The sequence below is a fragment of the Anser cygnoides genome, chromosome 6 (genome assembly GCF_040182565.1).
Source record: "Anser cygnoides isolate HZ-2024a breed goose chromosome 6, Taihu_goose_T2T_genome, whole genome shotgun sequence".
Taxonomy (NCBI): domain Eukaryota; kingdom Metazoa; phylum Chordata; class Aves; order Anseriformes; family Anatidae; genus Anser; species Anser cygnoides.
Genome location: NC_089878.1, coordinates 25338569 through 25364390, shown reverse-complemented (window position 1 = coordinate 25364390; position 25822 = coordinate 25338569). Strand labels below are relative to the sequence as shown.

The window sequence follows — 25822 nt, the reverse complement described above, 5'->3', positions numbered from 1 at the left end:
AGGGAGGTGCGGCGGCCGGGTGCCTCTGCACAGCCCAGCTCTGTGGGCTTGGGGTGGTGACACCGACACCGAGCAGGCAGGTCGGGGCCCAGGCCAGCTGGGATGAGGGGAGGTGATGGGGGCTGCTCCTGGGGCTCGTCCCTCCGACAGGTCGCCCTGTCCCCCCGTCCTGCCGCCTCCTGTGCCCAGAGCTGGTGCTGGTGGCTGGGGAGGGGACAGGGGGACCCTCACTGGGGTCTTTGTGTGCGTGGCCCCTCCAGGGGAGGGCGCACAGCAAATAATCGATCTCTCGTCTCGGTGGCAAGGCAAGAAAACCACAAACAAATCCTCTTCCAGATTGGCCTGAGAATAGACGAGGGCAGTGGCTGTGTCTCGGAGGGGATGAATCATCGCGAGCGTGCTGCAGGGCACCAGGGCAGGATCAGTCCCACGTAAACACCCCTCCAGCTGGGGGGCAGCTTCCCCCGTGTGGGGACTCCACCTAACCCCTTCTGCCTCTTACAGCGTAGAGGGGCCGCGAAACTCCAGAAACCCCCCCTTCTTCTGTGCTCACAGCATTTATTTTGTCTGAGGTTGCAGCCTCTGCTCTCGCCCAAACCCCCAGTGCCTCCAGCCGGTCTCTGTCACTGCTATCCGTTATTGCCATCCTCTGCACTCTTTCCAATTAGTCTGGATTTTTCTTGACGTCTGGTCCTGGACCAGGCACAGGGCGCCCGCCGAGGCCTCGCCAGCAGCAAGAGCTTCAGCTGCCTCGCGATTGCTGCCCCTCCTCACGCAGCCCTCGGCACCGTCCTCCTTTCCACAGCGCTCGGCGCAGCCGCAGGGCAGCCACTCATCCCCTGTGACTGGGGCACATCCCCCCCAAAAAGCAAGGCTTCTTCTCTTCTTCCCTAGCTCCTGGCTGCTTCTCCAAACGGCTGGGCATCTGGGAACCTGGCTTCTGCGTGCACAGACACCCGCACCTGCACGGTGCCTCCTGCCTGGGGGTTCAGCCCCCTGCACGCGATGCGCACCCGGCTGGAGCCACCCTGGGTGTTAAATTCGGAGAAGCCAACACCACCGCTGCCCACTGCCGGGGCTCTTTTCTACTCCCCGACCCAGCCCAGATCTTTGCGCTTGTCCTTTCGAATCGGATCTGATTGTTTTCAGGCCATTTCTCCGATTTGTCAACATCATTTCAGCTTCCAGCCCTGTTTTCTCCAGCCCTCGCAGCTCCCCCCCCCGCCATCCAAGCACGGCACGCCAGGACCTCGCCGCTCAACCACCCAAGCCTGGGGGTGGGGGCAAGCCAGGGGGATCCCAATTCCCCAACCTGCCAGCGAGCCCTCGACCGTCTCTCCCCCGCTGCCTGCTCACTTGCACGGTGGCAGCGCTGCAGCGTCCCCCCCCGCCGCCTCTCGCCCTCCGTGCACGCGTGCCGCGCTCGGCCGCAGGTGGGAGGCTCCGGTGCAGAACGGCGAGACGCGAGACACGCTGCCAAGTCGCAGCGAGGGCTGTTCCCAGCTGGTGCTTTTCTCGCTGCCTTGTCTGGTCCCAAGGAAAAGCAGCCCCTGAGCCTTGCTGCCACCCCTCTCCCTGGCCCTCCCACCCCAGCGTCAGCTGCCTGTGTTTGGCCCCATTTGGGCAGCAGGCATCTCCACCAGCTCTCAGCCTCCTTGCCAGCTCCATCCATGGTGCACAGCCCATGGTCCTGCTCATTGCCGTGCCCTGCAGAGCGCTGCCCACAGCCAGGGGATGGGGCTTGTGTCCTGGGTGCTGCAAATTTGGACATAGCTCGATCCCAGTCCCAGCCCGGCCACGCTTCAGCCCGTTCCCAGGGTCCAGTGGGCCTGGTGGCCAGGCAGGAGCAGGGCACAGCAGGGTAGGAGAGAGAGGAGAGGAGGGAGGAGGGGACACGTCTCTTTGAGCACGATGGAGGGGGCCATGCAGATGTCCTGTAGTCACACAGTGTGGTTTGCCCTCAGGATCTGGGGCACGGATCCTGCCCCTACACCACGGACACAGCAGGGGCTGGCTGATGGCATGGACCTGCCCAGCAGACCCTCGGTGTCCTCACACCCCTTCCACCGTGGCCCTGGGAGACACAGGCAGGGGTCTCCACGCCAGACTCAGCAGATCAAAGACCCGACCCCAGTGCCGCACCACAGCACCTCCTCCCCGCAGGATCAGGCCCTTGCTGCCTGTGATCCTTGCAGGACCAAGCCTCCCCCCAGCCCTGCGGAAGCAGCCTGGGGCTTGTCACTGCGTGGCTGGGGCCGCTTGTGGTGGCGGTGCTCCCTGCCACGCTTCGGTGGGCCGGGGGCACGGGGTTGGCACGTGCACGCCGCATCCCATGGGCAGGGGGAAGCAGGCGGCCGGGGCCGTGCGTGCTCCCCGCCGGAGGCAGCCTATCATGCTGTATTGACCCGCACTGGAGGCAGGAACATGTGTGCCATGCACGGATCGATGGGAAGATTGAAGATGCGTGTGCGCTCGCCGGACGACTGGGGAAAGCTTTGCCGTTGGCACCGGCAGCGCAGTGAAGGTCACGCTGACCTGCGGCGCAGTCCCCGGGGAGAGGCGAGGCCGCTGCCGAGCTGCTGGGGGGGGTCTCACTGCCTGTGCTCCCGGACCCCGGCCTTCCCCATCGGGCAAGAGCAAGAACCCCACCTCCCCGGCAAGAGCCGCATCTCCTGGGGGGGCTGCCTGGTGGAGACAGGGAAGCGGTGGGGAAACTGAGGCAGGGACACCACGGTGCCGTGCGGGGGAGCGGCCGGACCCTGGTGCCGGTGCCCCCCAACCTCACCCCGGCCCCCAGCCCACCGAGAAGCACAGGCAGAGCCCCTCCAGCTGCGGGCAGGACGGGGCAGGAGGAGGCCGGGGGTGCCGGGGGTGCTGCGGGGAAGCCCGGCGGCTCCCCGTCCCGGGGCTCGGCGCCTGCCGCGTTGGGGCGCAGCGGGCCGTGGCAGGGAGGCGGTTAACGGCCAGGGAGCCGCCGAGGCAGGAGGAGTCCGCGGGCGGGCGAGCAGGAGGGGGCCGCCGGGCGAGCTGCCCGCAGGCTGCCCGCCCCCGCCGAGCCGCCCCGAGCCGCGCCGAGCCGAGCCGCGCCGTGCCGAGCCGAGCCGAGCCGCGCTGCCCCGGGGCGCACGGGCCGGGGCGAGGCGCACAGCGCGGCGGCGGCGGCGGCGGCTGCGGCGGCGGGGGGCAGGCACCGTGCCCCGCCCGCCTCGGCACGGCACGGCACGGCACGGCACGGCACGGCACGGCGCGGGCACGGCGCGGCGCGGCCACGGCATCGCACGGCACGGCACGGCTCGGCATCGCACGGCTTGGCTTGGCGCGGCACGGCTCAGCTCGGCACCGCTCGGCGCGGCTCGGTTCCGCTCGGCTCGGCGCGGCTCGGCACGGCGCGGCTCGGCACGGCTCCGGCAGGTCCCGAGCCATTCAAACAAGTGGCTCCGGCAGCACTTGGGAGCCGGGGCTGGAGAGAGGGCGCAGAGCGGCTCCCCCTGCCCCAGAGGCGCCGGGCCCTTCACACTGCCTCTTTCTCTGGCGCTCGCTCTTTATTTGACGATGAAATAATGTTGACATGTCTTGAATTATTAAGTATTCCCTGGATTTTATTAGCACATGATGCCTAAATGCTGCCTGTATCTGCCGGGGTCTTAACCAGAGAGGAGCGAAGGAGAGAGGCAGAGACACAGAGCGAGGGAGAGGAGAGAGAGGGGTTTTTGACAGCTGTATTTGTGCTGATAAGCGAAGGCACAAGGAGACGATCGACTAGTGAGACAAGAGGGAAGCGGCGGCTCGGAGCTGCTGAGAGGGGCTGCGCTTCCCTCCCGAGACGGCTCGGCCCTCCCGGCGCCGTGCTGGGGCTTGGGGGGGACCCGAGCCCCCTCCCAGCGCCTGGCCGGGCTCTCGGCCGGTGCCCGTGCCGGGAGGCAGCCCGCTGGCTGGGCACGCCGGCCGCGCGGGGCAGATGCCGATTGAGATCGTGTGTAAAATCAAATTTGCCGAGGAGGATGAGAAGCAGAAGGAGAAAGAAGAAGGGGACAAGGAGAGCCTGATCGAGGAGCCCGCGCGGCCCCGTTCCCGGGACCTGGCCGCCTTCGCCAGCGCCAGCACGCTGCACGGCCTGGGGCACATCTGCCGCTCGGGGCGGCTGGGCGTGCGCCAGACCCTCTGGGCGCTCGCCTTCCTGGCCTCGCTCGCCTTCTTCCTCTACCAGGCGGCCAAGTCGGCGCTGCTCTACCTGGAGCACCCCCACGTCATGGCCTTGGACGAGGAGGCCATCCGCGAGATGGTCTTCCCCGCCATCACCATCTGCAACATCAACCGCTACCGCCACTCAGCGCTCACCGACGCCGACATCTTCCACCTGGCCAACATGACCGGGCTGCCCCCCAAGGACCGCGACGGCCACAAGGCCACGGACCTGCTCTACCCCGACCCCGACATGGCCGACATCGTCAACCGCACCGGCCACCAGCTCGACGACATGCTCAAGAGCTGCAACTTCAGCGGCGAGAACTGCTCCTCCCGGGATTTCACTGTGGTGAGTGCGCAGCCGGCCCGGCTCCCCCGGGGACCCCGCCGGCGCGGGGGGCTCTGACCCCGCCGTGCCTCGCCGCAGCGGGGCTCCCCGGCTCGCTCCGGCTGCTGAAGTTTTGCATCTCTCTGTGTTCGAGTTTCTCTCCAAGTTTCACACGGAGAGAGAGAGAGGATCCTCCGTGGGAGCTCTCTGCTGCAGGACCGTGCTGCCGGCAGCTCCGGGGCTGCAGGAGGGGGTCGTGGGCAGGAGCGGGGGCGGATGGGGGAGCGGGGCGCAGCAGTCCCTGGGGTGGGCGAGCAGCGGGAAGGGGAAAAGCAGTGGCACGGAGCCCTGCTCCAGCCTCTCTTCACCGCGGGCCGAGCTGCTCCGTTGCAGGGCGTTTTGCACAGCGAGAGCGGAATGGGGGGGCCGGGACCCCTTTGCACGTAGGAGAGCCCTCCTGCCTTCGGGGGTGGGCACTGGGATGTGTGTGAATGAGGGAGGCTGTCAGCATTGCACACTTGTGTGTGTGTGCAAATGCACGTGCCCAGCGCCCCCAGAGGGTCTGCTCTGGGGCACGGCCATGTCCAGGTGCCCTGGGGGCCACCCCCCACAGCTGGGGGTCCCCAGCCCCCCGGCAGCACCGTGCCCACCCAGGCAACGAGCTCCCAGCCGGGCACCGCGACTGTGCAGCTCTGGCTAACGTTGAGCCTGGAATCACAAATCCCCGCTGTGGTTTGGGGAAATAAATGTGCTGAACGGGCGGAATACCTGATGGGACCCCTTTCAGCCCGTAATGACTCTGGAAATGAGCCGCCTCTCTCCTCCGGCTGCCAGGGGCTGCTGCTCTGCTTGCTCGCCGCGCTCCCCGGAGCAGCGCTGCCAGCCGGAGCCCGCTGCGTGCCGGGGAGGGGGATGCGATATGGGGGGCTGCGCAGTCTGCTGAGGGGAGAGAAGGCTCCGTGGGGCTGGAAATGGCTGATGCAGCACGTCCTGCTTCACTTCGTGCCCGTTGCTACAAAGCCTGCTCTCGTGCAGGGTGCTGTTTCGGGGGGGGGGGTGTGCTGCAGGGGGGCTGCCCTGTGCTGGGGTGCCGTGGGGAGCGCTTGCCTGCGGTGGGGTGGGGAGGAGCGGGGGGCAGCAGGGGGGACCCCCCTCCTCCTGGGGTTTTGCTGGGCTCTGTGCCTGCTGTATCCGAGCTGCCCGAGTTTGGGTGCCGGGGGGAAGTGCGATCCGGCGGGGAGAGCGCAGGGAGCCCCGGTGCTGGGCAATCCCGCACGTGGCATGTGGGGCTCAGCCACGCGGGCCGGTGGGAAGGTGGTGAGCCCAGCATCGTGCCGGGTAGCAGCATGGCACGGCAGTGGGATTTGGGCTGGGTACAAGCTTGCCAGAGCATGGACATGCATGGGGACAGTCACCGGGACTGTCCGGTGTGCCGTCCCCGTGTGCTGGAGCAGGCTTCAGGCAGGGGGTGTCCGGACGGGGAGCCCAGAGCTTGAGGCACCCGGAGCGCTCAGCAGGCAGGGCTGTCCCCGCCGCCTCTCGCTGGCCACTTTTCCTGATGCACCTGGAGCAAAAGGGCGATTTTGGGGCAGAATAAGGTGCAAGGCACGGGCTTGGGAAGGGGAGGGGAAGGCAGGAGCAGAGGGGAGGGATTCGGCAGCCTCTCTGTGCCGCACAGCACGTCCCAAAGCCGTGCCAGGCAGCGGCGGGACCTGCCGAGGCAGCGCACCATTTGCATCTGGAGCCTGCTGCTCCCGTTCCCCGAGCCCAATCTGTCCCCTGTGCCTCCTCCTGGGGATGACTCAAACACGGTGCGAGCAGCTTGGCGGGCACGGGTGAGTCCCAGCCGCCACGTGTGGGCTTGGGAGCGCCGTGCCTGCCAGCTGTAGCCCCGGTGCAGGAGCACCCGGTGCTGCGCCGCACCCTGCCGCCACACCGAGCTCCTGGCCCTGGGTGCCCCGCGCGCCTTTCTGCTCGCAAGGCTCCTGTAAGCCCACCGCAGCGGGTGCCTCTGCGAGGGTCCCAGCAGGGATGGAGGGCTCGCAGGGCTTGCAGCGCCGGGAGCAGAGGTGGTGTCCCCGGGGAAGGCAAGGAAGGGAGGTTTTCCCTTGCAGCTCCCCGGAGCTGTGCTTACAGGGGTGCTGGCGTCGATCCTCTGCTCTGTGCGCACGGTGGGCTTCACCCGGAGGCCGCAAGCGTGACGGCCCGTGGGTGGCCGTGGGCAGCCTGCCCGCCGGGGCCAGCAGCGCTGCCGAGCCGGAGCGTGGAGCTCGCAGCCGGTGAGCACAGGATAAATAGCTCGCGCGGGTCCTTTAAGTAAGCGCCGCGAGTGGTAAATGATCTTCCCCTATTTAACGTCACAAATCCTCATTCTTTATGGGATAGCAAATTAAGAAACTATGGGGAGAAAAATCCCCAGCGTAAGCATCTTCCGTGTAATAAAGCCCGGCTGGGCTGTAAATCTCCCCAGGCGGCAGGGACAGCACCGAGCCGCAGCGAGGCTCCCCTGCAGCCTGCTGACAAATGTGCCCCGTGCGCAGGCTGCCGGGAACCCCGGGCAGAGCCCTTTCCTACCCCTCTGCATCCCTTACCGGGGGGCAGCCCCATCCCCTGGGGTGCATGGCCCCGTGCCCACGGGCACGCTGCCCGCTGCCTGGGGCAGGGCGCCGGGGGCCGAGCCCGGCCGGGCGGGCGCAGCTGCAGCAGCGAGGGTGCGAGGCGTGCGGAGATGGTGCAGGGAATCAATAGCTTGCTTTCCGCGCCATTAAGCGGGAGGCGTCCCCGCGGGGCCGGGGCTCAGCTGCGGCAGGTGGCCCGCGGCCGCCCGGTAGCCCGCTGGCACCCAGCCCCGGGGCGATGCTGGCCACCCCTGGGTGCACGGCGGCAGTGGGGACAGTGGGGAGGCGGCTTTTTGGCAGGGCAGGGCAGGTGGTGGCCAGGCCAGGCAGGCAGGCAGGGGGCTGCAGGAGGGGCTGCGGGAGGTGGTCCCCCCCCCCCGGACAGCATCGTCACCCCACCTCCTCGCTGGCTCTGCTGGTGGTTGCGCTGGAGCCTCTCTCAAAACCACGTTCCCCCATCAAAAGCCTTTTGTTTGGGAGCCGCTGCTGCCGAGGCTGCTCCTGCGAGGGCTGGAGCTGGGGGGAGCGCAGAGGTTGCCCAGAGCTGGCAGCGGCCTCGGAGCTGGCACCGGCCCCGGCTCTCCCGGCAGGGCCCCCCTGGGACGTGGGCTGTGCGGGGCTCTCTGCGCCCTGTGCTGACCCCCAGAAGAAAACCCTACACCGGGTGGGCAGCGCCGGCTGCGTGCTGCTGGCGGTGGGGGGCCACAAAGCGCTGCGTGGGGCCGAGCCCTGCGGCCCCCCGGCGGGGAGGGCACTCCCCCAGCTGCCTCCTTCCCCCCTGCAATCAGCGCCGCTCCCGACGCGGGGACTCTCTCTGACCTTTCCGTCAGAGCCATGTTTAATAAATGTCGCATTTTCGGCCTGTTTTTACACCTGGGAAAAGCTGGGCTCGTTCCTCTCCGCCTGCCCCTGCCCCACCTGGTGCTGCCGCTCACCCAACGCGGCGCTCGGCCGCCCCATTTTGCCTCTTCGTGGTCTGTTCACCACGGGGAGCAGGGGGCTGGGGGCACGCGTTTCCCTTCTGCGCTGGCCCTGCAAGAGCCTCCTGCTCGCTGCAGCCCCCGAGCAGAGCTCGGGACCGGGCAGGATTTGTCACCGTGCCGTGCCGTGCCGTGCTGGCACGTCCCCGGGTCCGTGTCTCTGGTGGCACAGATGGGCTCTGGCTCCTCGTGCTCCCGTCCGCAGCGGCGGCAGTGGCTGTGGCGCGGTTACACATGAGCCGCCCGGGCACGGCTTGAGGCGCTGCTTGTGCCAGAAACCGGGGGACTTTAATGCAATTCGTTGCCATTTAATTTTACACAATTCCTGCTGCTTAATCCGCTGAGAAATGCTAATTTATACAATTCACGTCTAAAAATAAATGTCAGTCCAGCAGCTCCCAGCAGTGGGGAGCTGCTCCCCCCAGCCCCCGCCGGAGCCTCGTGCGGGGGACCCCAGCCCGGGGCACACCCCCGAGGCGCCCGGACCTTGGGGTGCAGCCACGGGGCTGGTGGATGTGGGGTGATCGGGGTTACGGGGTGCCACGGCAGCACAGCGAGGGGCTGGCTGGTCCCACGGGTGTCACCACACAGCCCCTCACCGCAGTGGGTGTCGGGGCTCCGTGGCAAGGAGATGCCGGGTGTCGCGGTGGCTTGGCCTGCTTTTGGGATGGACTGGGAGGTGGGAGGTGTCTTTGGGGCCCGATTCCCGGGGCTTTCCCCAGGGAGGGCAGCCTGGCCCGGCGTGCAGCTGCAGCTGACAGCGCTCAAGGCGAGAGCCCTGGTGCCAAAGAGGCGCCCGGTGCCAGGGGCTGGCATGGGGACAACAGAGCTGTGTGTGCTAGGTCCGGCCGCGGGTCGGGACAGCCCCCGCGTAGCTGGTAGACATGAATATGTTGTAAGGCACCTTTAATTTATGTGGGAGCACAGAGAAACTCATACCCCATCTGCCTGGGCTGCCTGGATGCATCCTTACCTCCCTAAGGACGCAGGGGACGGGGAGAGGGTGGGATCCTGCCGGGAAGCGGAGCCAGGGTGGGGAAAATCCCGTTCTGATGCCCGTCCACGCGGGGTGGCACCAGCCCCGGTGGCAACGTGGGGACCGGGTCCCCGGGGCAGCGGGTGGGCTGCGAGGGCTGCGGGAGCCCACGGGCGGGGGAGCAGGGGCGCGGGGGCGGCGCGGCGGGGGAGCGGAGATGCTGGAGGAGCCGGCGGCTTTCCCACCGTCTCCCTGATTGAGATCGGATCACCGCGAGCATAAAAAAGCTCTCTTCATAATTATATTTAATGAATTGACTTTAAAAGCTCTTACACTCTTATCTGGGTAATTTAATATCACACACTTAATAAGCCTGTCTCCGATACGGGGGGGAGCCAGCGGCCACGACGCCCGCGCCTGGTGTGGCTCCCTGGGGACGCGGGACGTGCCGCGCGGCCGGCCCCACGTGCGGGGCCGGGCAGATCGGGGGACACCGCTGTCCCCTGGGGCCAGGGCACCCCTGGGGGCTTGGTGCAGGGGCTGCGGGGCCATGGGGCTGGGGGGCACGGTGCCGTGGGGCTGGCTAGGGGCAAGGTGACTGCCTGCGGGGCTGGGGGGGCTCACGGGGTGCAGGAGGCTGGCTGGGGGGGACTCAGGGCACGGGGCAGGGCTGGCTGGGGTGCCAGCACTGGGCTCGGACACCGTGTGGCTGGCAGGGCAGTGCTGGGACCCTGTCCCCAGCGCCACCGTCACCCGTGGCAGGAGCCCCGTGGCCAGGAGGCGCTGGGGGCGGCCGCAGGGCAGAGCACACACCGTGGGCCCCCAGCGCCGTGATGCTGTTGGCTCCCCGTGTCCGTCCTGCTCTGGCGCACCCAGGGCTCACTGAAACAAGGCAAGGGATCCCAGTGGCACAGCTGCTGTGGGGACAGCGGGGCAGGCATGGGGGCAGAGCCAGCCGGGGGGGCAGGGAGGCAGACAGAGGGCTGCCGCTGACCCCGGTGTGCATGCACTCGTGCGGCACGTGGCCCCCCCCCCAGCACCGCGAGCAGGAGGAGCAAATCCCCCGTGTGTTCCCAGGGACATGGCAGCCTCTGCAGCTCTGCCCCTTGGCCCTGTGCTACGGGCTGGGAACTGGGGGCTCCCCTGGGTGTGGGCATCGCTGCAGCCCCCAGCAGCCGTCCCCAGCCCCCCTGGGGCCATGGGGGCTGCAGGTGCTTGTGGTGAGCCCAAGAGGAAACCTCTGCCACGTGGAGCCGGGCACCCCGGGGACGCGGGAGCCCCCAGCATCCCACAGCCACAGCGGGGGTGACAAAGCCACCAGCGGGGCTCGTGTCCCCACTCATCAGCACAGAGCTGCAGGGAGGCAGCAGATCCCTCCAGCCCAGCACCCTGTCCCAATACCCGCGCCCTCCGCTCCCGAACTCCCAGGTGACAGAGCACAGGGGGGCACCTCCCAGCACCCCCCCCAGCCGTGCCCCACACGGGTCCCCACAGCCGGGACGGGACCGCCAGGGTGAGGAGGGCGAGGGCGCAGCGCTGGCACGCAGCTGCCCGTCCCCGTGCTGCCTGGCGGTGCCGGCTGCCGTGCCAGCGCGCGGTGCCAAGGCCGGGCGGGCTGCGGGGAGCCGCGTGCCAAGGCGGTGACGTGGGGGGGGACGCAGCTGCCACCTGGCCCTGCCTGGGGTGGCGGTCCCAAAGAGAGGGGTTCCCGGGCACCCCGTGGGCAGCCCGGGGCGCGGGGCCGGGTCTCCCTGCGCTGGAACAGGAGGTTTACAGAGCTGCGCTAAGTGACGCAAATGGTTTGAAGCCCATAAAGAGAGACGGTTTTATGTAAGACGACTATATAAAGCTCCGCTGTTCTGCCATTGATGAGATATAGGCCTTTATTTATAGAAGGCAATGTTTGCGGTGCGAGGGCTGAATGCCAGCCAGGGGCCCGCAGATAGGACGTCGAGTCATTTCACATGCAGCTGCCGTCGACAGTGTTCACACATTAAAGAAAAAAATTAACAAGTTTGCAGCCAGTCAGGTGGAAAAAACAATAATTGTCGAAAACCGTATTTCCCCCTTTTTCCAATAACAAATAGCTGAGGCGCTGCTGGGGAGGCTTGGGCTCGCTCGGCGCCTGCAAAGAGCCGGCTGAGGCTGCGGCACGGCCAGGAGGGGGGCAGTGGAGAAGGGGGGCGCACGCTGGGACCGTGGGGCTCCGGCTGGGCATCGCCCCCAGGGCACCGTGTCCCCTCCCTGCCCCGTGCTCGCTGTCCACAGGGGCGCAGGCGGGCACGGCGTGGGGCTGAGGATGCTCTCTGCGCGGTGGCTGCAGACAAAGCCCTGCTCGCTGGGTTTCCCTGCCAGCATCTCCCCGCCTGCGCGCAGGGGGATGTGCCGAGGTTATTTCTTGGCCAGATGTGGCCGGGTTCTTGCTGGCGAGCGAGCAGCACGTCCCTGTGGTCAGAGCGCCCTGCCAAATTTCGTTTCATGCACGAAAGGAGGAAAAACTTCTCATGATTAATTGCGCAACAGGGGAGAACACGCAGCTCTCTAACCTGCTCCTTGCTGATCGCTGCCCTTTTCTTCCTCGCTGCAAGTGCAGCTGGGGAGAAGGGGGCGAGCTCTTCCCCAGGGCACGCTGTGCTGCACGGCCCCGGGGCTGCACGGGCAGCGAGCGGCGAGCTTGGCAGTGTGCAGCGAGGGCAGGAGGTGCTGAAACATCCCTCGCTGCCCTCCTAACCCCGCAAGGGGAGGGAAGCCAGGCAGGGCTTCACAGCAGGAGAGCAGTCAGGCTGGTGCTTGAGCCGCTTTCTTGCAGCTCCCTGCACATTGCTGCGGGCTGATGTCCGAGGCTGTCCCTTGCTTACGCTGCAAAACCTTCCCTCTGTGCACTGATCCGTGCCCTCGGTGTGCTGCGCCAGCGCGGCTGCGGGCAGGGCATCGCCTGCCCCCTCTGTGTGCTGCCGGCTTGCAGCAGGGAGAAGAGGAGCGGGGCCACGGGGCCAAGCTGGGGCACATCTGGGCTCTGTGCCTGCATGGCCGGTCCCCCACGGGCAGCACACACGGGTGGGGAGGGTCCTGGGCGCCCCGAGCTCTCCGTTCCCTCCCTGGGAGCAGATGCTCGCTAGGTGCTGAACGGCCATTAAGCACCGGCTGAGCTTTGATGGAGTCAACAGGTTTTCTTCCAGCAGAACAAAAGGTTACCTTCTTGATTGCAGAGCCGGGAATGCAGGCAGAGGTGAAAAGCGAGGGCAGGAAAGGCAGAGGCCGGGAGAGCTGCGGGTGCCCTGTCCGCGTCGGGGAGCTCAGAGACGCCGCCGGCTGCGAGCCCGTGGGGTGTGCGGGGCCGGGGCCCCAGGGTGGGAGGGAGAGCTGGCACCAGCCTCATCAGCCAGAGTCCCTGATTAATCGCTAGCTGCCAGCCCTCCAGCCAGCAGCTCATTAGCGGTTTAATTCCTGGTGCCCATCGCGCTGGAGGGCCGCACGGCTCTGATTGAGCTGCTGGGACGGGCTGGGGATGCCCACCAGGGCCAGCAGAGCAGGCAGGGGCAGGCAGGAGCTGGGTGCCCCCGCAGAGCAGTGGGGCGTGCAGAAAGCTGGCCCGTCCTGGGCGCACAGGGGTGGGCACGGCCACGCGTCCCGGCTGCCAGGAGGGGGTTTGATGGGAGCAGCTCGGCCGCCTGCCCCCAAACCCTGCCCTCGCTCCGGAGCTGCGGTCTGTGCTATTTCTTCCCGGCCAGAGGAGGGAGGGGGCTGCGCAGAGCCAGTGCCCCGACAGGAGCAGGGAAGCGTCTCCATCTGTCTGTGGCGCTCAGCGGCTGGAGAGGCCAAGGTGGCCCCCGAGCGGGGCTGTCCCCAGGCCACCTCTGCGCAGGAGGCAGGGCTGGCACGGCATCTGCGGCTGCCCCTGGCAGGGCAGGGAGCAGCCGCCCCCCTGGGGACCGAGGGCACTATGCAAATCCGAGATGGATGCAAGCATTAATTATGTCCTGGCTGCTCGGCCACCGCTGTGGCTGCTCGTGCAGAGAAAAGGGGTTACACCGGTGGCATGTGCTCTGCGCCTGGCCCCTCTGTCCCCAGCTGGCTCTGTCACCCCGCCGTGCCCTGCGCTGCGCCGTGCCGGCCAGCCCTGCTCTGCCCGGCCCCAGGGAGGTGGATAGCAGGGGGAGCAGGAGGCAGGAGCGGTGCGGGCACTGTCGAGCAGCCCGGCTCCGAGGTCCTGCTCATCAGAGAGTGTCTGCACATATATGTGCTAATTGCAGGCAGAGGTTCGCAGGCTGTTCCTGCCCTGCCGGCACGGTGCTGCTGTGCGAGGACAGGGCCGGATAAACCAGGGCTGCTTGGGCAGCTCTCCCTGCCCTGCCTCTCCACGGCCACCTGCCCATCCCCATCCCATCCCATCCCATCCCATCCCATCCCATCCCATCCCCATCCCATCCCATCCCATCCCATCCCATCCCATCCCGGCAGTGTGCGTGGTGCCATCCCTGGAGCCCCGGAATGTGCAGCAGTGACAGCCGCTCCATCCCCAAGTGCCTGCCTGATCTTATCGTGGTGGAGCTGCCTTGCAGAGGGAGTTTTTCTGCTCTGACCCCCCCGGCGCTGCTGCTGCTCCGACATCCTCTTTCCTTATCACCTGACATGACCTTAATTTACTCCCCAGGCTGATAGCACTCCGGGCTTCTCCTCCAGGAGCTGGATCTCAGCACCATGCCATGCTTCACCTGCTGCAGGACCTCTGCACAGGCGGCACAGGCGGCACCGAGCAGGGCACAAAGGGCTGCGCAGGGCAGGCAGCGCGGGGACACTGCCGCCAGCCCGGGCGGATTGAAATGCTGGCACCGACGACTTCTCTAGCCACGTTATCTCCCAAGCTTGGCAAATATTGGCGGAGGGGAGATTATTCAATAGCAAAGTTTGCAGATGGGAATCACGGCGTGTGATCCCGCGGGCTCCGTGCCGCAGCCCGCCTGCTCCGGAGCAGCCTCTGCTCTGTGGTGCTGAGCCTCGCGGGGGCACGGCACGGGGACAGGACGGGGCTGCTCTGGGCAGCATCCTGGGGGCTTTTCCCCTGTGCTGGTACCCAGCAAGGCACTGGTCCCAGCTTCCCTGCAGCTCCTATCCCACCCTGCAGCACCGGCGTACATGTGTGCACCGTGCCGGGGACCCTGCGCAGCCCCACGCAGCCTCCAGCACGGCGGGGCTGAGCTTCCCCAGGCGTGGGCACCACCTGGAGCATCTCTTCCCGTGCTGGAGCCTGCACCCAGGTCCCCTCCCCGGGCAGCTTCTCCATGTGGGCCCTGATTGCCACCTGGGCTCCTTGGGGGCACCCTGCAGCCCCAGGAGGGGTGTCCCCCCCAGCACCCAGCCAGGCGGCTCCATCCATCGGCCCCCGCACCCAGGAGCGCGCGGGCTGGGGAAAGCCAGCCCCTATCATGTTTGTTCCATTGATTTAGTGCCGTGGAGAGGGTTTAATCAGCCTTTAGCCTGCACGCTCCAGCATTAAGAACAAATCCATTAGCCACGAGATAACCACAAAGGGTTGCGCTGAGGCTGGATGAGGTCCCAGCGCCTTCAAGATGCAAATTGGCAATCAAAGATCAAAGCCGTGCTGCTCCCTAATCTCTACTAAAAGGGCTCAGCTATTAACGAGCCCTTTCCCGCTGGGCTGTGATCACCCCACTTCACTCCTGTCCCGACGCGCGGCGCGTTGCGCCGTGCCCCTGGCCCCCGCGCTGACCCTGGGGACGAGGGCACGGAGGGGACCCGGGCTGTTTGTTTGCGCCTTGCTGCCTGCGGCTCTGACACGCTGCTCTCAGATCTGTGCCGGCGCAGAGAGCGAAGCCCCGGGGAGCCGCTGGCCAGCGGGCAGAGGGGGCAAGAAGGGAGAGGGGCAGGGGCTGGGGTGGTGAGGGCTGCGCAGGGCTCGCGCAGAGACTTTGGGAGCGGGGGGGGTGCTGCCAGGTGGCTTCCTTCCCTCTGCTCGTGGATTTAGCCCCGGTGTGGCTGCACCAGGTGGCTCAGGTCAATCCCTGCCGGCCCCAGGGAAATCAGGGCTGGGGACGTGGCGGGGGGGCAGGCGGCAGGGCTTGGGCAGGGTGCCCTGGGGCCGCGTTCCCCTTTCTGGGGTATTCCTGCCCGTGCACGAGGCCCCGGCTCCCGCGCAGTGCCGAGGCCAGCTGCAGGGTGGGGGCTCCCATCACCGCCCCAGCAGGCTGGAAGCCGTGAAGCCGTCGAGCTGTGACAGGAGCTGAGCTGCCAGCACCGTCAGCAGATCTCGGGCAGCACAGATGGGCTGCCAGCGCCGGGGCACGGCTCACCCGGGACCCTGGCGGAGAGGCACGCACCACTGCCCGGGTGCCAGCACAGCACTTCCAGCCCCGCGCAGGCCCCGATGTGCCTGGTCCGGCTCGGGGAGCAGCACGCACCCCGCAGCATCCCTCTGCACGGCGGGGCGCTCAGGAGGACCGGCGCAGGGAGAGGTTTGGGCTGGGGCTCGGTGCCACCGGTGGCTCTGACAGCATCCCCGGGTGGCGGCACAGCCTTGCCGTCGCTCCGCTGGGGGAGCAGGCAGCGAGACGCTGGCAGCCTCTCAGCCGGGGTGACAATAAATCTTATCAGCGTAAACCCATCCGCAGGCAGCAGGATAACCCCTGTGACAACCCGGCCTCACCCACACAGAGTCGGCGCTGCGGATTTACAGATAAATAACAATAAGGCTGGAGGGACCGGGCCTGTGCCGGCACCTGCGGGGTCCCGGGGGCACCCCGCGGCCACCGCTGCTCGGAGCCTCTCTGCCACCAGAGCGCGTGTGCAGGGACAAAGACACGCGTGACGCCGGCAGCGCATCCCCCGTGCCCTCACCCCGCTTTGGCCGGGCGGGGGGACGGTGCCAGCCGCGGGTGCCGTGCCAGCAGCGCGGCGGTGCCAGCCGGCGCGGATGCTGCGGCCGGGGGGGGCGGCGAGGTGTGCTGGCAGGAGCTGCTGCCCCGGGCTGGCCGCCCCAGCTCGGCTCCTGCGTTCGCTGGCGGTGCGGCCGCGCAGCCGTGGGAGCCGTAATGAGATGGAGCAGCAGAAGGACGGCGAGATAAGGCTGCCTGCGCTGCCCCAGCAGATTAAACGCTGGGATTAAGCAGGCGGTGCCAGCTCTGCTGCCTTTTTATCTCGCTGCTTCTCCCCTCTTATTCTCCCGCAGTCGATAGTGAACGGTCTCGGAGCTGTCAGCAAAGGAAATTGCTTGTTAACCCTTTGGGGACGGGCGCGGGGCTGCCTGCACGGCTGCTTTCAAAGAGGAGCGTTCCCCGGGGACGGCGCTGCCTGCACAGCGGGGCAGGCAGAGCAGTGGGGGCCGCGGTGCCTCCCCCCTGCGTCCCCAGCCCAGCGTCCCTGCTGCCCCGTGGTGGCCCCGTGGTCCCCATGGGGCTGCACGCAAAGGGGCTGGTGGTATTTAGGATCTGGTGCTGCCTCTCAGCCAAAAGCCACCAGCATCCAGTGGCGGGGGGGGGGGAGCACCGTCGTGGGGCGTGCGGGGTGACAGCAGCCAGAGAGCGAGGCTTGCCCAGGTCTGGCCCCGCGGACCCCGGTGCCCCACGGGGCATCCTCGATGTTCCCTCCGGGCGCCGCTGGGAGCCCAGTACCCAAACCCCAGTTACTGCTCTGTGTGCGCGTGTTTTTGTTTGGTGTGCAGCAGCGAGGCTGGGCTGCAGCCCGTCACGGCGATTTTCCGCGGCTCGATGTGTGCTGTGTGCCCGGGGGCTGCGTGCGGGGGTGTCTGAGGATGCAAAACGGGCTGGGGAGCGCGGGAGGGGTGCGCGGAGCGCCGCTGGGCGCAGGCCAAACCCGTGCCGGGGCTGTACGAGCAGCAAAATCTCACTCTCACCTGCCGTCGGTGCACCCCTCCCAGCCCCTCAGTGCCTCCGGCTCTGCCCCCGCAGCTGCCCCCACCGTGGGGCAGAACCCCCCGGCGGCCAGCACCCAGCCACATGCTCAGCACCCCAGGGGGCTTGCAGGCTGCTGCCAGCAGCCGTCCAGCCCCGGGTGGGACGCTGCCCCATGGCTGCTGTGCGGTGGAAAGGTGCCCTGGGCAGCCGGGGCTGAGCGCGGCACGGCGCTGGAGCAGCTGCTGCGCGGGGCAGGCGGGCTGTGCCGGCGAGCAGAGCCTGAATTAGGAGAGGAAATGGGAGCGATTGGCACGCGCGGGCTGGCAGGAGGAACGCTGCGAGAGGATGGGATTGCTGTTTATAAATACATCAAGGGAGTAAACACAACGGAGGGAAGAGAGCTGTTTCAGCTGGGGGACAATGCTGGCGCGAGAACAAATGGTACAAACCGGCCGCGAATAAACTGAGGTTGGAAAGCAGGAGATCAGCGAGGTCCTGGGCCGGACTCCCCCCAGGAGGGGAAAGCGCAGCACTGAGCTCGCCGAGCTGGCAGGGGCGGCCGTGTGCTGGCCCCGTGGGTCCACGCAGGTCCGGGTGCCCCAGCTCTGCCCCGCTGGCAGCACAGCCTGCAGCACAGCTGAGCACTTGGTATTCCAGCCGCGAGCCCGCTTGGCACCACCGGGGCTCCCACGTCTCCCTGCTGGCTCCGGGGACACGTCCGCGGGGCTCAGCTGGCACGGGCTGGCCCGGCACATCTGTGCGAGGAGGTGGCAGGAGGGGTGCAGCCCCCCCCGGGGCGTGCCCGTGGGTCGGGGGTATGGGAGGTGGGTTGGGATGCTGGGGGGCATGCGGAACATCCCATAGCGGAGCCCAGCTCAGTGCTGGAGGGCCCTGCCTGGGGACAAAGGTGTCCTGGGGACCCCGTGGGGGTGGCAGCCCCGGTGCAGGGCTGTGTCCTGCAGGAGCCGTCCCCGCTGCCAGCAGCAGCCCTGCGCGGGGCAAGGACGCGGTGCAGGGGGGCTGCGGGTTTGGGGGGGCGGTGGCACCGGTGCTGGAGCTGGGATGAAGCCAAACCGGCTCCAGTCCTCACCCCTCCGGGGAGCGGGGAAGGGAAATGGTGCGACCGTGCGTGAGAGGGACGTTTGCAGAGGCGAAAACATCCCACTGGCTCAGAAAATTGCTGCAGAATCGGGCTTGAAATGAGTTGAAATTGCTGAATCCAAGCGGATCTCATATCCCGGGCAGTTGCAATGCTGGCGTCAGCGCTGCGGCTTCCCTCCGTGGGCACCCAGGCGGGGGCTGTCAGCACCGCACGGGGGGAGCGGGACGCCGGGGACATGGCCGGGGACTGGGGGGGGGGGGGCTCCAGCAGGGCCTGGCCAGGGCTGGTTGCAGCGGGGGGGCGACAGCAGAGCGGGGGCAGTGTCTGTGGGCACGGCATCACCCAGCCCTGCCCGTATCACCCCAGGACAAGCAGCACCCCGTGCCTCCAGCTCCGTGTGCTCACTCAGGGAGCATCGTTTGCAATGTGGGGGGCTGCAGCCCGTGCCCCAGCTGCTGCTGGGTTGCTGTACCCAAGGACACCCCCGGGTCCCCCTGGATGGGCATCGTACAGGGCTCTCCCCACCCCTGTCCCCATCATGCCCAGTGACATTTGTCGCCGGGGGGGGCGCCCGCTCCTGCGTGGCGTGCCCGTGCCCTGCCGGCTGCGTGTCGCAGCGGGGACGTGGGACAGGAGCGCGTGTCCCAGGCGTGCAGGAGCCCCACGCGTGGTGCTGCAGCTCGTCTCCTTTGCATGCAAACACGCGGCTGGCAGCTTAGCGCGGCCTCTTGTCTCTGCAGAGCAATCAGGATTTGTCGCTGCTTGCAACGTTTAACGTCGTCTTCCAGAGGCTAAATACCGTGGGGAGCCGTGTAAGCCGCGGAAATACCTGCGTGAGCCGGGATCAGCCGGAGGCAGGCACAATGGGCTTGTAGCGGCGGGCGTGGGGGGGCTCGGGCATGTGCGGGGCCGGCCCTGGTGCCCCCTGCCATGGGAAGCCCCGGTGCTGGTGGGTGGGCTGTGGTCAGGATGCTGGGAACTGGCACCCATGGGGTGCCCATACACAGGGGGCAGAAGGGGGGGCCCCATGGGGTGGGGGCAGCGGGGTCCCAGGGCCGTATGGGGCAGGGAAGGGGATCCTTCAGCCCCCTGGCAGCAGCGATCCCCAGCTGGGATCTGCCTGCCGCGGCGCCGGCAGCTATTTCTGTCAAGGTCAAAGTGTCTCCACGGCACAGAGCAGGGAAATGAGGAATCGTGTCGAGAAATTACCTCCCTAATGGGGTCTCCCCTGCGCGGGGATGCCGGTGTGTGGCAGCTGAGCGGGGAGGCCTGGAGGCGGTGCGGGAGCCCTGCCTCCCAGCCCCAAGGCCCACGGCACCCTTGGGTGCCCCGCGAGAGGAGCAGGGTGCCCAGGGGGCCGTGCCCCCAGCCGCCGTGCCCGGCAGGACACGTGCGCTCCATTCCACCCCGCGAGGCACTTTTCTGGGTCAGCTGCGGGGAAAAAAAAACATCTTCCAGAGCAGGCAGCCTCTCCCCTGCCCTCCCTCCTCCTCCTCCTCCTTTTCCTCCCGCGCTCCCTGTTACCTAATTGGGTTTGTCGTGCCGGAAAGCTGAAGCCCTTCAGGACTGCGCTGTGCTCTCGGCGGCGAGATTTCACAGCTGTCCTCGGCACCCCGGCAGCCGACAAGCGAGTAGCTCAGCTGGGCGCCGCGGGCACCCCTGCCCTCCCCGCGCGCCCCTGCGCCGTGGGGATGGAGATGGGGACGGGGACGGGCACGGGGCCCCCCCCGCCACCCCAGCACCTCTCCCTCTCTGCCAGCCCCGGGCCGTGTCCCCAGGTGCCCTCTCCGCTGCGCCCTGTCCCCATCCCTCGCCCCTCCGCACGGTGACCGCGGCGCTGCCCGGCGGTGTGCGAGCCGCCAGGAGCTGGCAGCGAGCAGAGACCTGCCGCGTCCTGCGCCCGGGGGGGCTCCTCCTCCCTTCGCAGAAAACTGATATCGAAGCTGCCCCGGCGCGCCAGGCGCTGATGCTATCGGGCCGGCGGGCTCGGGCTCTCCGAGCCGCAATAAAACCCCGGCCAGCGGCTCCAGCAGCCCCCCCGCAGCCCTCCCGCACCCCGGCGAGCTCCGGCTGCGCACCCCCCACCCCCACCCCGGGGGGGGACCGGGCACCGGGAGCCCGGCGGGGGGGCTCGGGCGCAGCCGGGGCCGGACGGAGCTGCCCAAAAGCGGGGCCCTGCTGCCCCCTGCTGGATCCCGGCCCTCCGGGCCCCCCCCCCCGCTCCCCTCCCGGCGCTTTGAAGCCCCCCTGACGGGCAGCCGGGGCCCCGCCGCCGGCCCCGAGCCTTTGAGGAGCCGCCGGGGGTGCGCAGATGTCGCCGTCGTCGCCGTCGTCGCCGTCCCCCCCCCTGCCACCGCTGTGATCAGAGCCGCAGCCGGCACTTCAAAGCGCCCGCAGGGCTCCCACGCAGCAGCAGCCCCGCGGGGACGGGGTGGGGGCCCCCACGCTGCGGGGTTTTGGGGTACGGCACCGGGGAGCGGGGTACGCAGGAGGTGACCCCCCCCCCCCCCCTCCGGGCCTGGCCCCCAGCCCCGCAGCCGCTTTGCACCGCGTTGGGTGGGAGGTTTTGGGGGGGCAGGCAGGGCTCTGGGGGGGGCTGCGTGGCCCCGCAGCAACGGGCAGGGATGCTCCAGGGTGCAGCACCCCTGGGCGAGGGGCTCACATGGCACTGCTGGGTCAGGGCATCCCCGTGCTGGGGCTGCGGGGACCCCCTGCCTGGGGTAGCACGACGCCCCCCCCCCCACCACCACCACCACCCCCGGCCCGGCTCGGGGAGGAATTTTCCACTCCCGAATCGAGGTTGGGGGAAGGCGTGCGTTTGCACCAGCCCCCTCCTCTCCCTCCCCTCGCCCGTCACAGCTCGGGAAGGCGCCTGCCACGTTCAGCTCCGGGAAGGTGCGGAGCAAAAAAAGCCTCCCGGGAGGGTAGACGGGGAGCGGGGAGCGGGCAGGAGCCCCCCCCCCCCCCAGCGCAGCGATGCCGCTGCCCCTCTCCTGCTGCCCCGCCGGAGAAGCCCTGGCACCGGCGCAGGGCGGCTTCCTGCGCGCCACCCGCATCCCCGGGCTGCACTACATGGGCACCCGGCCCCAGTCCCGCCTGCGCCGCCTCCTCTGGAGCCTGGCCTTCCTGGCCTCCGCCGGGCTGCTGGCCACCGGGGCCACCGACCGCCTGCGCCACCTGCTCTCGCGCCCCGTGCACACGCGGGCACGCCTGGCCCGGGCGCCCCAGCTCCGCTTCCCGGCCGTCACCCTCTGCAACCCCAACCGGGCGCGCTTCCTGCAGCTCACCAAGCCCGACCTCTACTCGGTGGGGCAGTGGCTGGGGCTCTCGCGGGAGGACCGCTCGCTGGTGCCCGAGCTGCTGGCCGTGCTGGGGGACGAGCAGCGCCGCTGGCTCACGCGCCTGGCCAACTACTCACGCTTCCTGCCGCCCCGCCGCTCCGAGCGCACCATGCAGAGCTTCTTCCACCGCCTGGGCCACCAGATCGAGGACATGCTGGTGGAGTGCCGCTTCCAGGGCGAGCGCTGCGGCCCCCAGCACTTCGTCCCCGTGAGTCCCCGCCTCGGGTGCCCGGCACCGGCCTGCGCCCCAGGGGCCCTGCGGGACTTTAAAGGGGGGCCTGGACCTTATCCTGCTTGCAGAGCGCCCTGCCTGAGCTCTTCCCCATCCCTCACCCTCCCTCTCTCCATCCCCAGGTCTATACACGCTACGGCAAATGCTACACCTTCAACGGGGACCGGAGGAACCCGCGGGTCACCCGCCAGGGCGGCATGGGCAACGGGCTGGAGATCATGCTGGACATCCAGCAGGAGGAATACCTGCCCATCTGGAGGGAGACCAGTGAGTGGGGCTGTGGGCAGGGGCAGGGCGGGGGGTGCCGGGGTGCAGGGGCTGAGGGCTGTCCCCTGGGACCGGCTGCCCACGCTCCCCTTCCGTGCCCCGCAGACGAGACATCATTCGAAGCTGGCATCCGAGTCCAGATCCACAGCCAGGACGAGCCGCCCTACATCCATCAGCTGGGCTTCGGCGTTTCGCCTGGCTTCCAGACCTTCGTGTCCTGCCAGGAGCAGCGGGTAAGGCCAGCTCGGGGGGCTGGCCGTATGGGGCCAAGCGGGGGGGGGGCAGCGGGGCAGTGCCATTCCTGGGGATGCCGCTTCGCCCCGTGCAGCCCCAACCTCTGCCGGGCAGCGCACCATGTCCCACAGCCCTGGGGATGCAGCCGGGCACCCAGCCCCGTGCGTCCCTGCAGCGACGCCCTCTCGCCCCGGCAGCTCACCTACCTGCCGCAGCCGTGGGGGAACTGCCGGGCCAGCGTGCAGGGGGAGCAGACGCTGCCCGGCTACGACACCTACAGCATCGCCGCCTGCCGCCTGCAGTGCGAGAAGGAGGCCGTGGTGCGGAGCTGCCACTGCCGCATGGTCCACATGCCAGGTGAGGGTCCTACCTACCCCTGCACCTTGCAGCCTGCACCCAAGGCTCACCCCCACCCCATCGCCCAGCCCCTGCCCAATCTGCCCCCCGTGCCCTACGGGGGATAGGGATATAGGGGAGCGAGCCCGGGATGGGGTGGCTCAGACTCCCACCCCCTGACCTGCAGCTTCCCCGCAGGCAACGAGTCCATCTGCTCTCCCAACGTGTACATCGAGTGTGCTGACCACACGCTGGGTAGGTGCGGGGCCGGGAGGGAGGTTGGGTGGCTCGGGGGGGACTTTTGGGGTGGGGGGGCGCAGCCGTGCCCAGCGGTGCGTGCCCCCAGACGCGGCGGTGGAGGACAGCCAGGAGCGCTGCAGCTGCCCCACGCCGTGCAACCTGACCCGCTACGGCAAGGAGATCTCCATGGTGCGCATCCCCAACAAGGGCTCGGCGCGCTACCTGGCCCGCAAGTACAACAAGAACGAGACCTACATTCGGTGAGCCGCCGGGGCTGGGGCTGGGCAGGGGGCTGGGGGGGCTCCCGGAGGCGTGCGGGGGTGGGGGACACTGGAAATCCGGGGGACCCCCACCCTGCTCCTGGCAGTTTGTGGTGCAGGTCCTGGCACGCACGGTCCCTGCAGCATCCTCTCCCCCGGGGGGTTGTGGTTAGGGGGGGAACACCATCTCCTTGGTGTCTTCCCAGCCTGCATGTCCCCACCCCGCAGTCCCACCCGGCCCAGGACGTGTCCCTTCTGTGTCCCCTCCACACCCAGGGCCCTGCGAACCCAGCCTATGTAACTCACAAGGGCCCTGGGAGCACCCTGGGACGGGGTGGGTGGGAGGCTGGGGGAGGCTGGGGACAACGTGGGTGGTGACCGGCCCCACGGTGTCCCCACAGGGAGAACTTCCTGGTGCTGGACATCTTCTTCGAGGCGCTCAACTACGAGGCCATTGAGCAGAAGAAAGCCTACGACCTTGCCGGGCTTCTCGGTGACTCCCCAGCCTTCCCGTGGGACCCCCGCACAGCTGCCCGTCCCTTCCCCTGCGCACCCCTGCTCCCCCCCGTCCTGCAGCCCCAGACCCTATCCCCACGCCGTCCCCCTCTGCCCTGCTGCCCTGGCACTGCCCTCCCTCCCCAGCCCAAGCGGGCTGTGCAGCAGCTGCCGGTGACCCTCTCTCCCCCCTCCTCCCCAGGGGACATCGGGGGACAGATGGGCCTGTTCATCGGCGCCAGCATCCTCACCATCCTGGAGATCCTGGACTACATCTACGAGGTGCGCTGAGCCCCGGGGGCATGGCAAGGTGCCGAGCAGGGGCCGGGCTCCCCGGGGAGGGGGAGCCGTGCGCGGGTCCGTGCAGAGCGGGGTGCTCCCCCGGGGTGCCGGCTGCGCGTGGCTCTGGGGCTGACCCCCCCTCCGCCCCCAGGTGATCCGTGACAGGGTGAGCCGCCTCCTGCGCCGCTCCAAGCCGCCCCTGAAGAAGCCCTCGGGCAGCATCGCCACGCTGGGGCTGGAGGAGCTCAAGGACCAGGTACCCTGCCGGGGTGGGCTGCGAGGGCAGGGACCTGGGCAGGGTCACCCCAGCCCCGTGGGGACGGGACGTTGCTCCCTAGAGCCAGGGGGCTTGGTGGCCTCAGGCTGCCGAGCTCTGGGACGGATGGGGAGAAGGGACGGGGGGCGGGAGGGCGCCCCCCTGACGCTGCCGTCCCCGCAGAGCCCCTGCGAGACGCTGGGCCGGCACGTGGAGGGCGCCTACAACGCGGGCATCCTGCCCAACCACCACCACCGCCACCACTACCCGCACCAGGGCGTCTTCGAGGACTTCGCCTGCTAGGCCAGCTGGGGACAGGGGGCGGCCAGCCCCCACCCCCTGCCGTCCCCTCCCCGCTGTCCTCACGGAGAGGGACCGCGGCACCGGGAACCGCCGCGCCGCTCGCCCCCGGCCGTGCCACCGGAGCCACCTGGGCACCGGCACCGCCGCGGCCCCCCAGCCCCTCCGTCCAGCCCCTCCGCTTGCCCCCGGCGTGCGGGGTCAGCCCTGTCTCAAGCACACGGTATGGGGGGGCCGCCCCCATCCAGCAGCAAGAGCAGCCCCGGGCCCCCAGCTGCATGCCAGGGAGCAGAGGGGCCCCCGCGATGCAGAGCATGCGAGGGGGGAGCTGGGTTTCCCGCGAGCCCCTCCAGGCCCTTCCCTGCTGACCCCTCCTGGGGGGGGTCTCTGCCCTGCCCCGTCCCCCCAGGGAAGGGCCGTGCCCGGACCACCGGTCCCCTCCCAGGGAATGTCGCAGGGTCAGGGGCTCCCACCTGCAGTCACACCTGCATGGCACCACCCTGCCGCCCCTCCGGCCCCTGGCACCACCACCACTGTGACACCCCCACCAACATCTCCCCTCCTTCCCCAGCCCCACGCGGCCTCCCCCAGGGCTGCAGCCCCCCCCACCCCGTAGCCGCCCCCAGCCAGACCCCTGCACTGTGACCCCCCCCACACACTCCAGTGTTAGCCCCCCCAGCCCCGCAGACCCCTCTCCCCGCTCTCCTGCCCCAAACCCTCTCCTCCCAGTGCCCCCCAGCCCCCTCCAGCCTCTCCGCACCCGTGCATCGCCCAAAGCAGACTGTCCTCAGGCACAGCCACCCGGCACGGCCCGGGCGGCGCGGGGGCACCCGTCCTCGCTCCCCTGGCTGTCGCAGCTCTTTTGCACCGTGCACGTACCCACCCCTGCCATTTCCTCCCCCCCGGGTGCTGAGCACCCGCTGTGCCTCCTCCAGCCCGGACACAGTCAGGAGGGTGCTCCGTGCCCAGCACAGCCCGGGGGGGTGGCAGGACCCCATCAGGACCCCTCCCCGGTGACCCCTTCCTGTAGGACATCTCCTCCTCCCCCTCCACTGTAGCAGACACCAGCGCAGGGCAAACAGCCCCAAAATATCTCAGGAGGGGGGGGGCAGCTGGCAAAGCCCCCCTTGACACGCACACACGGCAAAGAGGGGGACCCGCGGCAGGAATTGGTGACATCGGGGGGAGATGGGGGCGTGGCCAGGCTGGGTCCCATCCCTAGTGCCCCAAAACCCGAGAGGGCACAGCCGTGCCGTGGCCAAAGCCATAGATGCAGGAGGAGCCCCTCCACCGCAGCGGTGTGCCCTGGAGGGCGTCCTGGTCCCCAGGCGGTGGCAACACACGTGGCGTGGGACCCCAGCCCCAGGGAACAGCCGCCCCACGCCCACCCCGTGCTCCTGCACCATCACCCGGCTGCAAGCAGAAGCGTCCCTGCAGCGATGCCAGGCGTCAGCCAGGGCCGTGCCAGGCCCCCCACCCAGCCCCACGCGGGCAGGAGGGTGCCTGGGTGCCGGGTGCA

The 25822-nt window shown here is 68.8% G+C and overlaps 1 protein-coding gene across 2 annotated transcripts; it reads left to right on the top strand.

Annotated features, from left to right (window-relative positions):
• The first annotated feature begins 3191 nt into the window (after positions 1–3191).
• On the top strand, positions 3192–24450 carry ASIC4 (acid sensing ion channel subunit family member 4). Of its 2 annotated transcripts, none has more exons than XM_048072175.2 (10): positions 3192–4534; positions 21756–21900; positions 22006–22133; positions 22332–22491; positions 22669–22725; positions 22817–22970; positions 23372–23463; positions 23668–23747; positions 23899–24003; positions 24187–24450. In XM_048072175.2, the coding sequence occupies exons 1-10, from the start codon at positions 3959–3961 to the stop codon at positions 24304–24306; spliced, it is 1617 nt and encodes a 538-aa protein (XP_047928132.1). In that variant the 5' UTR covers positions 3192–3958; the 3' UTR covers positions 24307–24450. The 2 variants fall into 2 exon arrangements, with proteins under 2 accessions (XP_047928132.1, XP_066855308.1); XM_066999207.1 differs by lacking the exon at positions 3192–4534 and adding an exon at positions 21022–21609.
• The last annotated feature ends 1372 nt before the right edge of the window (positions 24451–25822 follow it).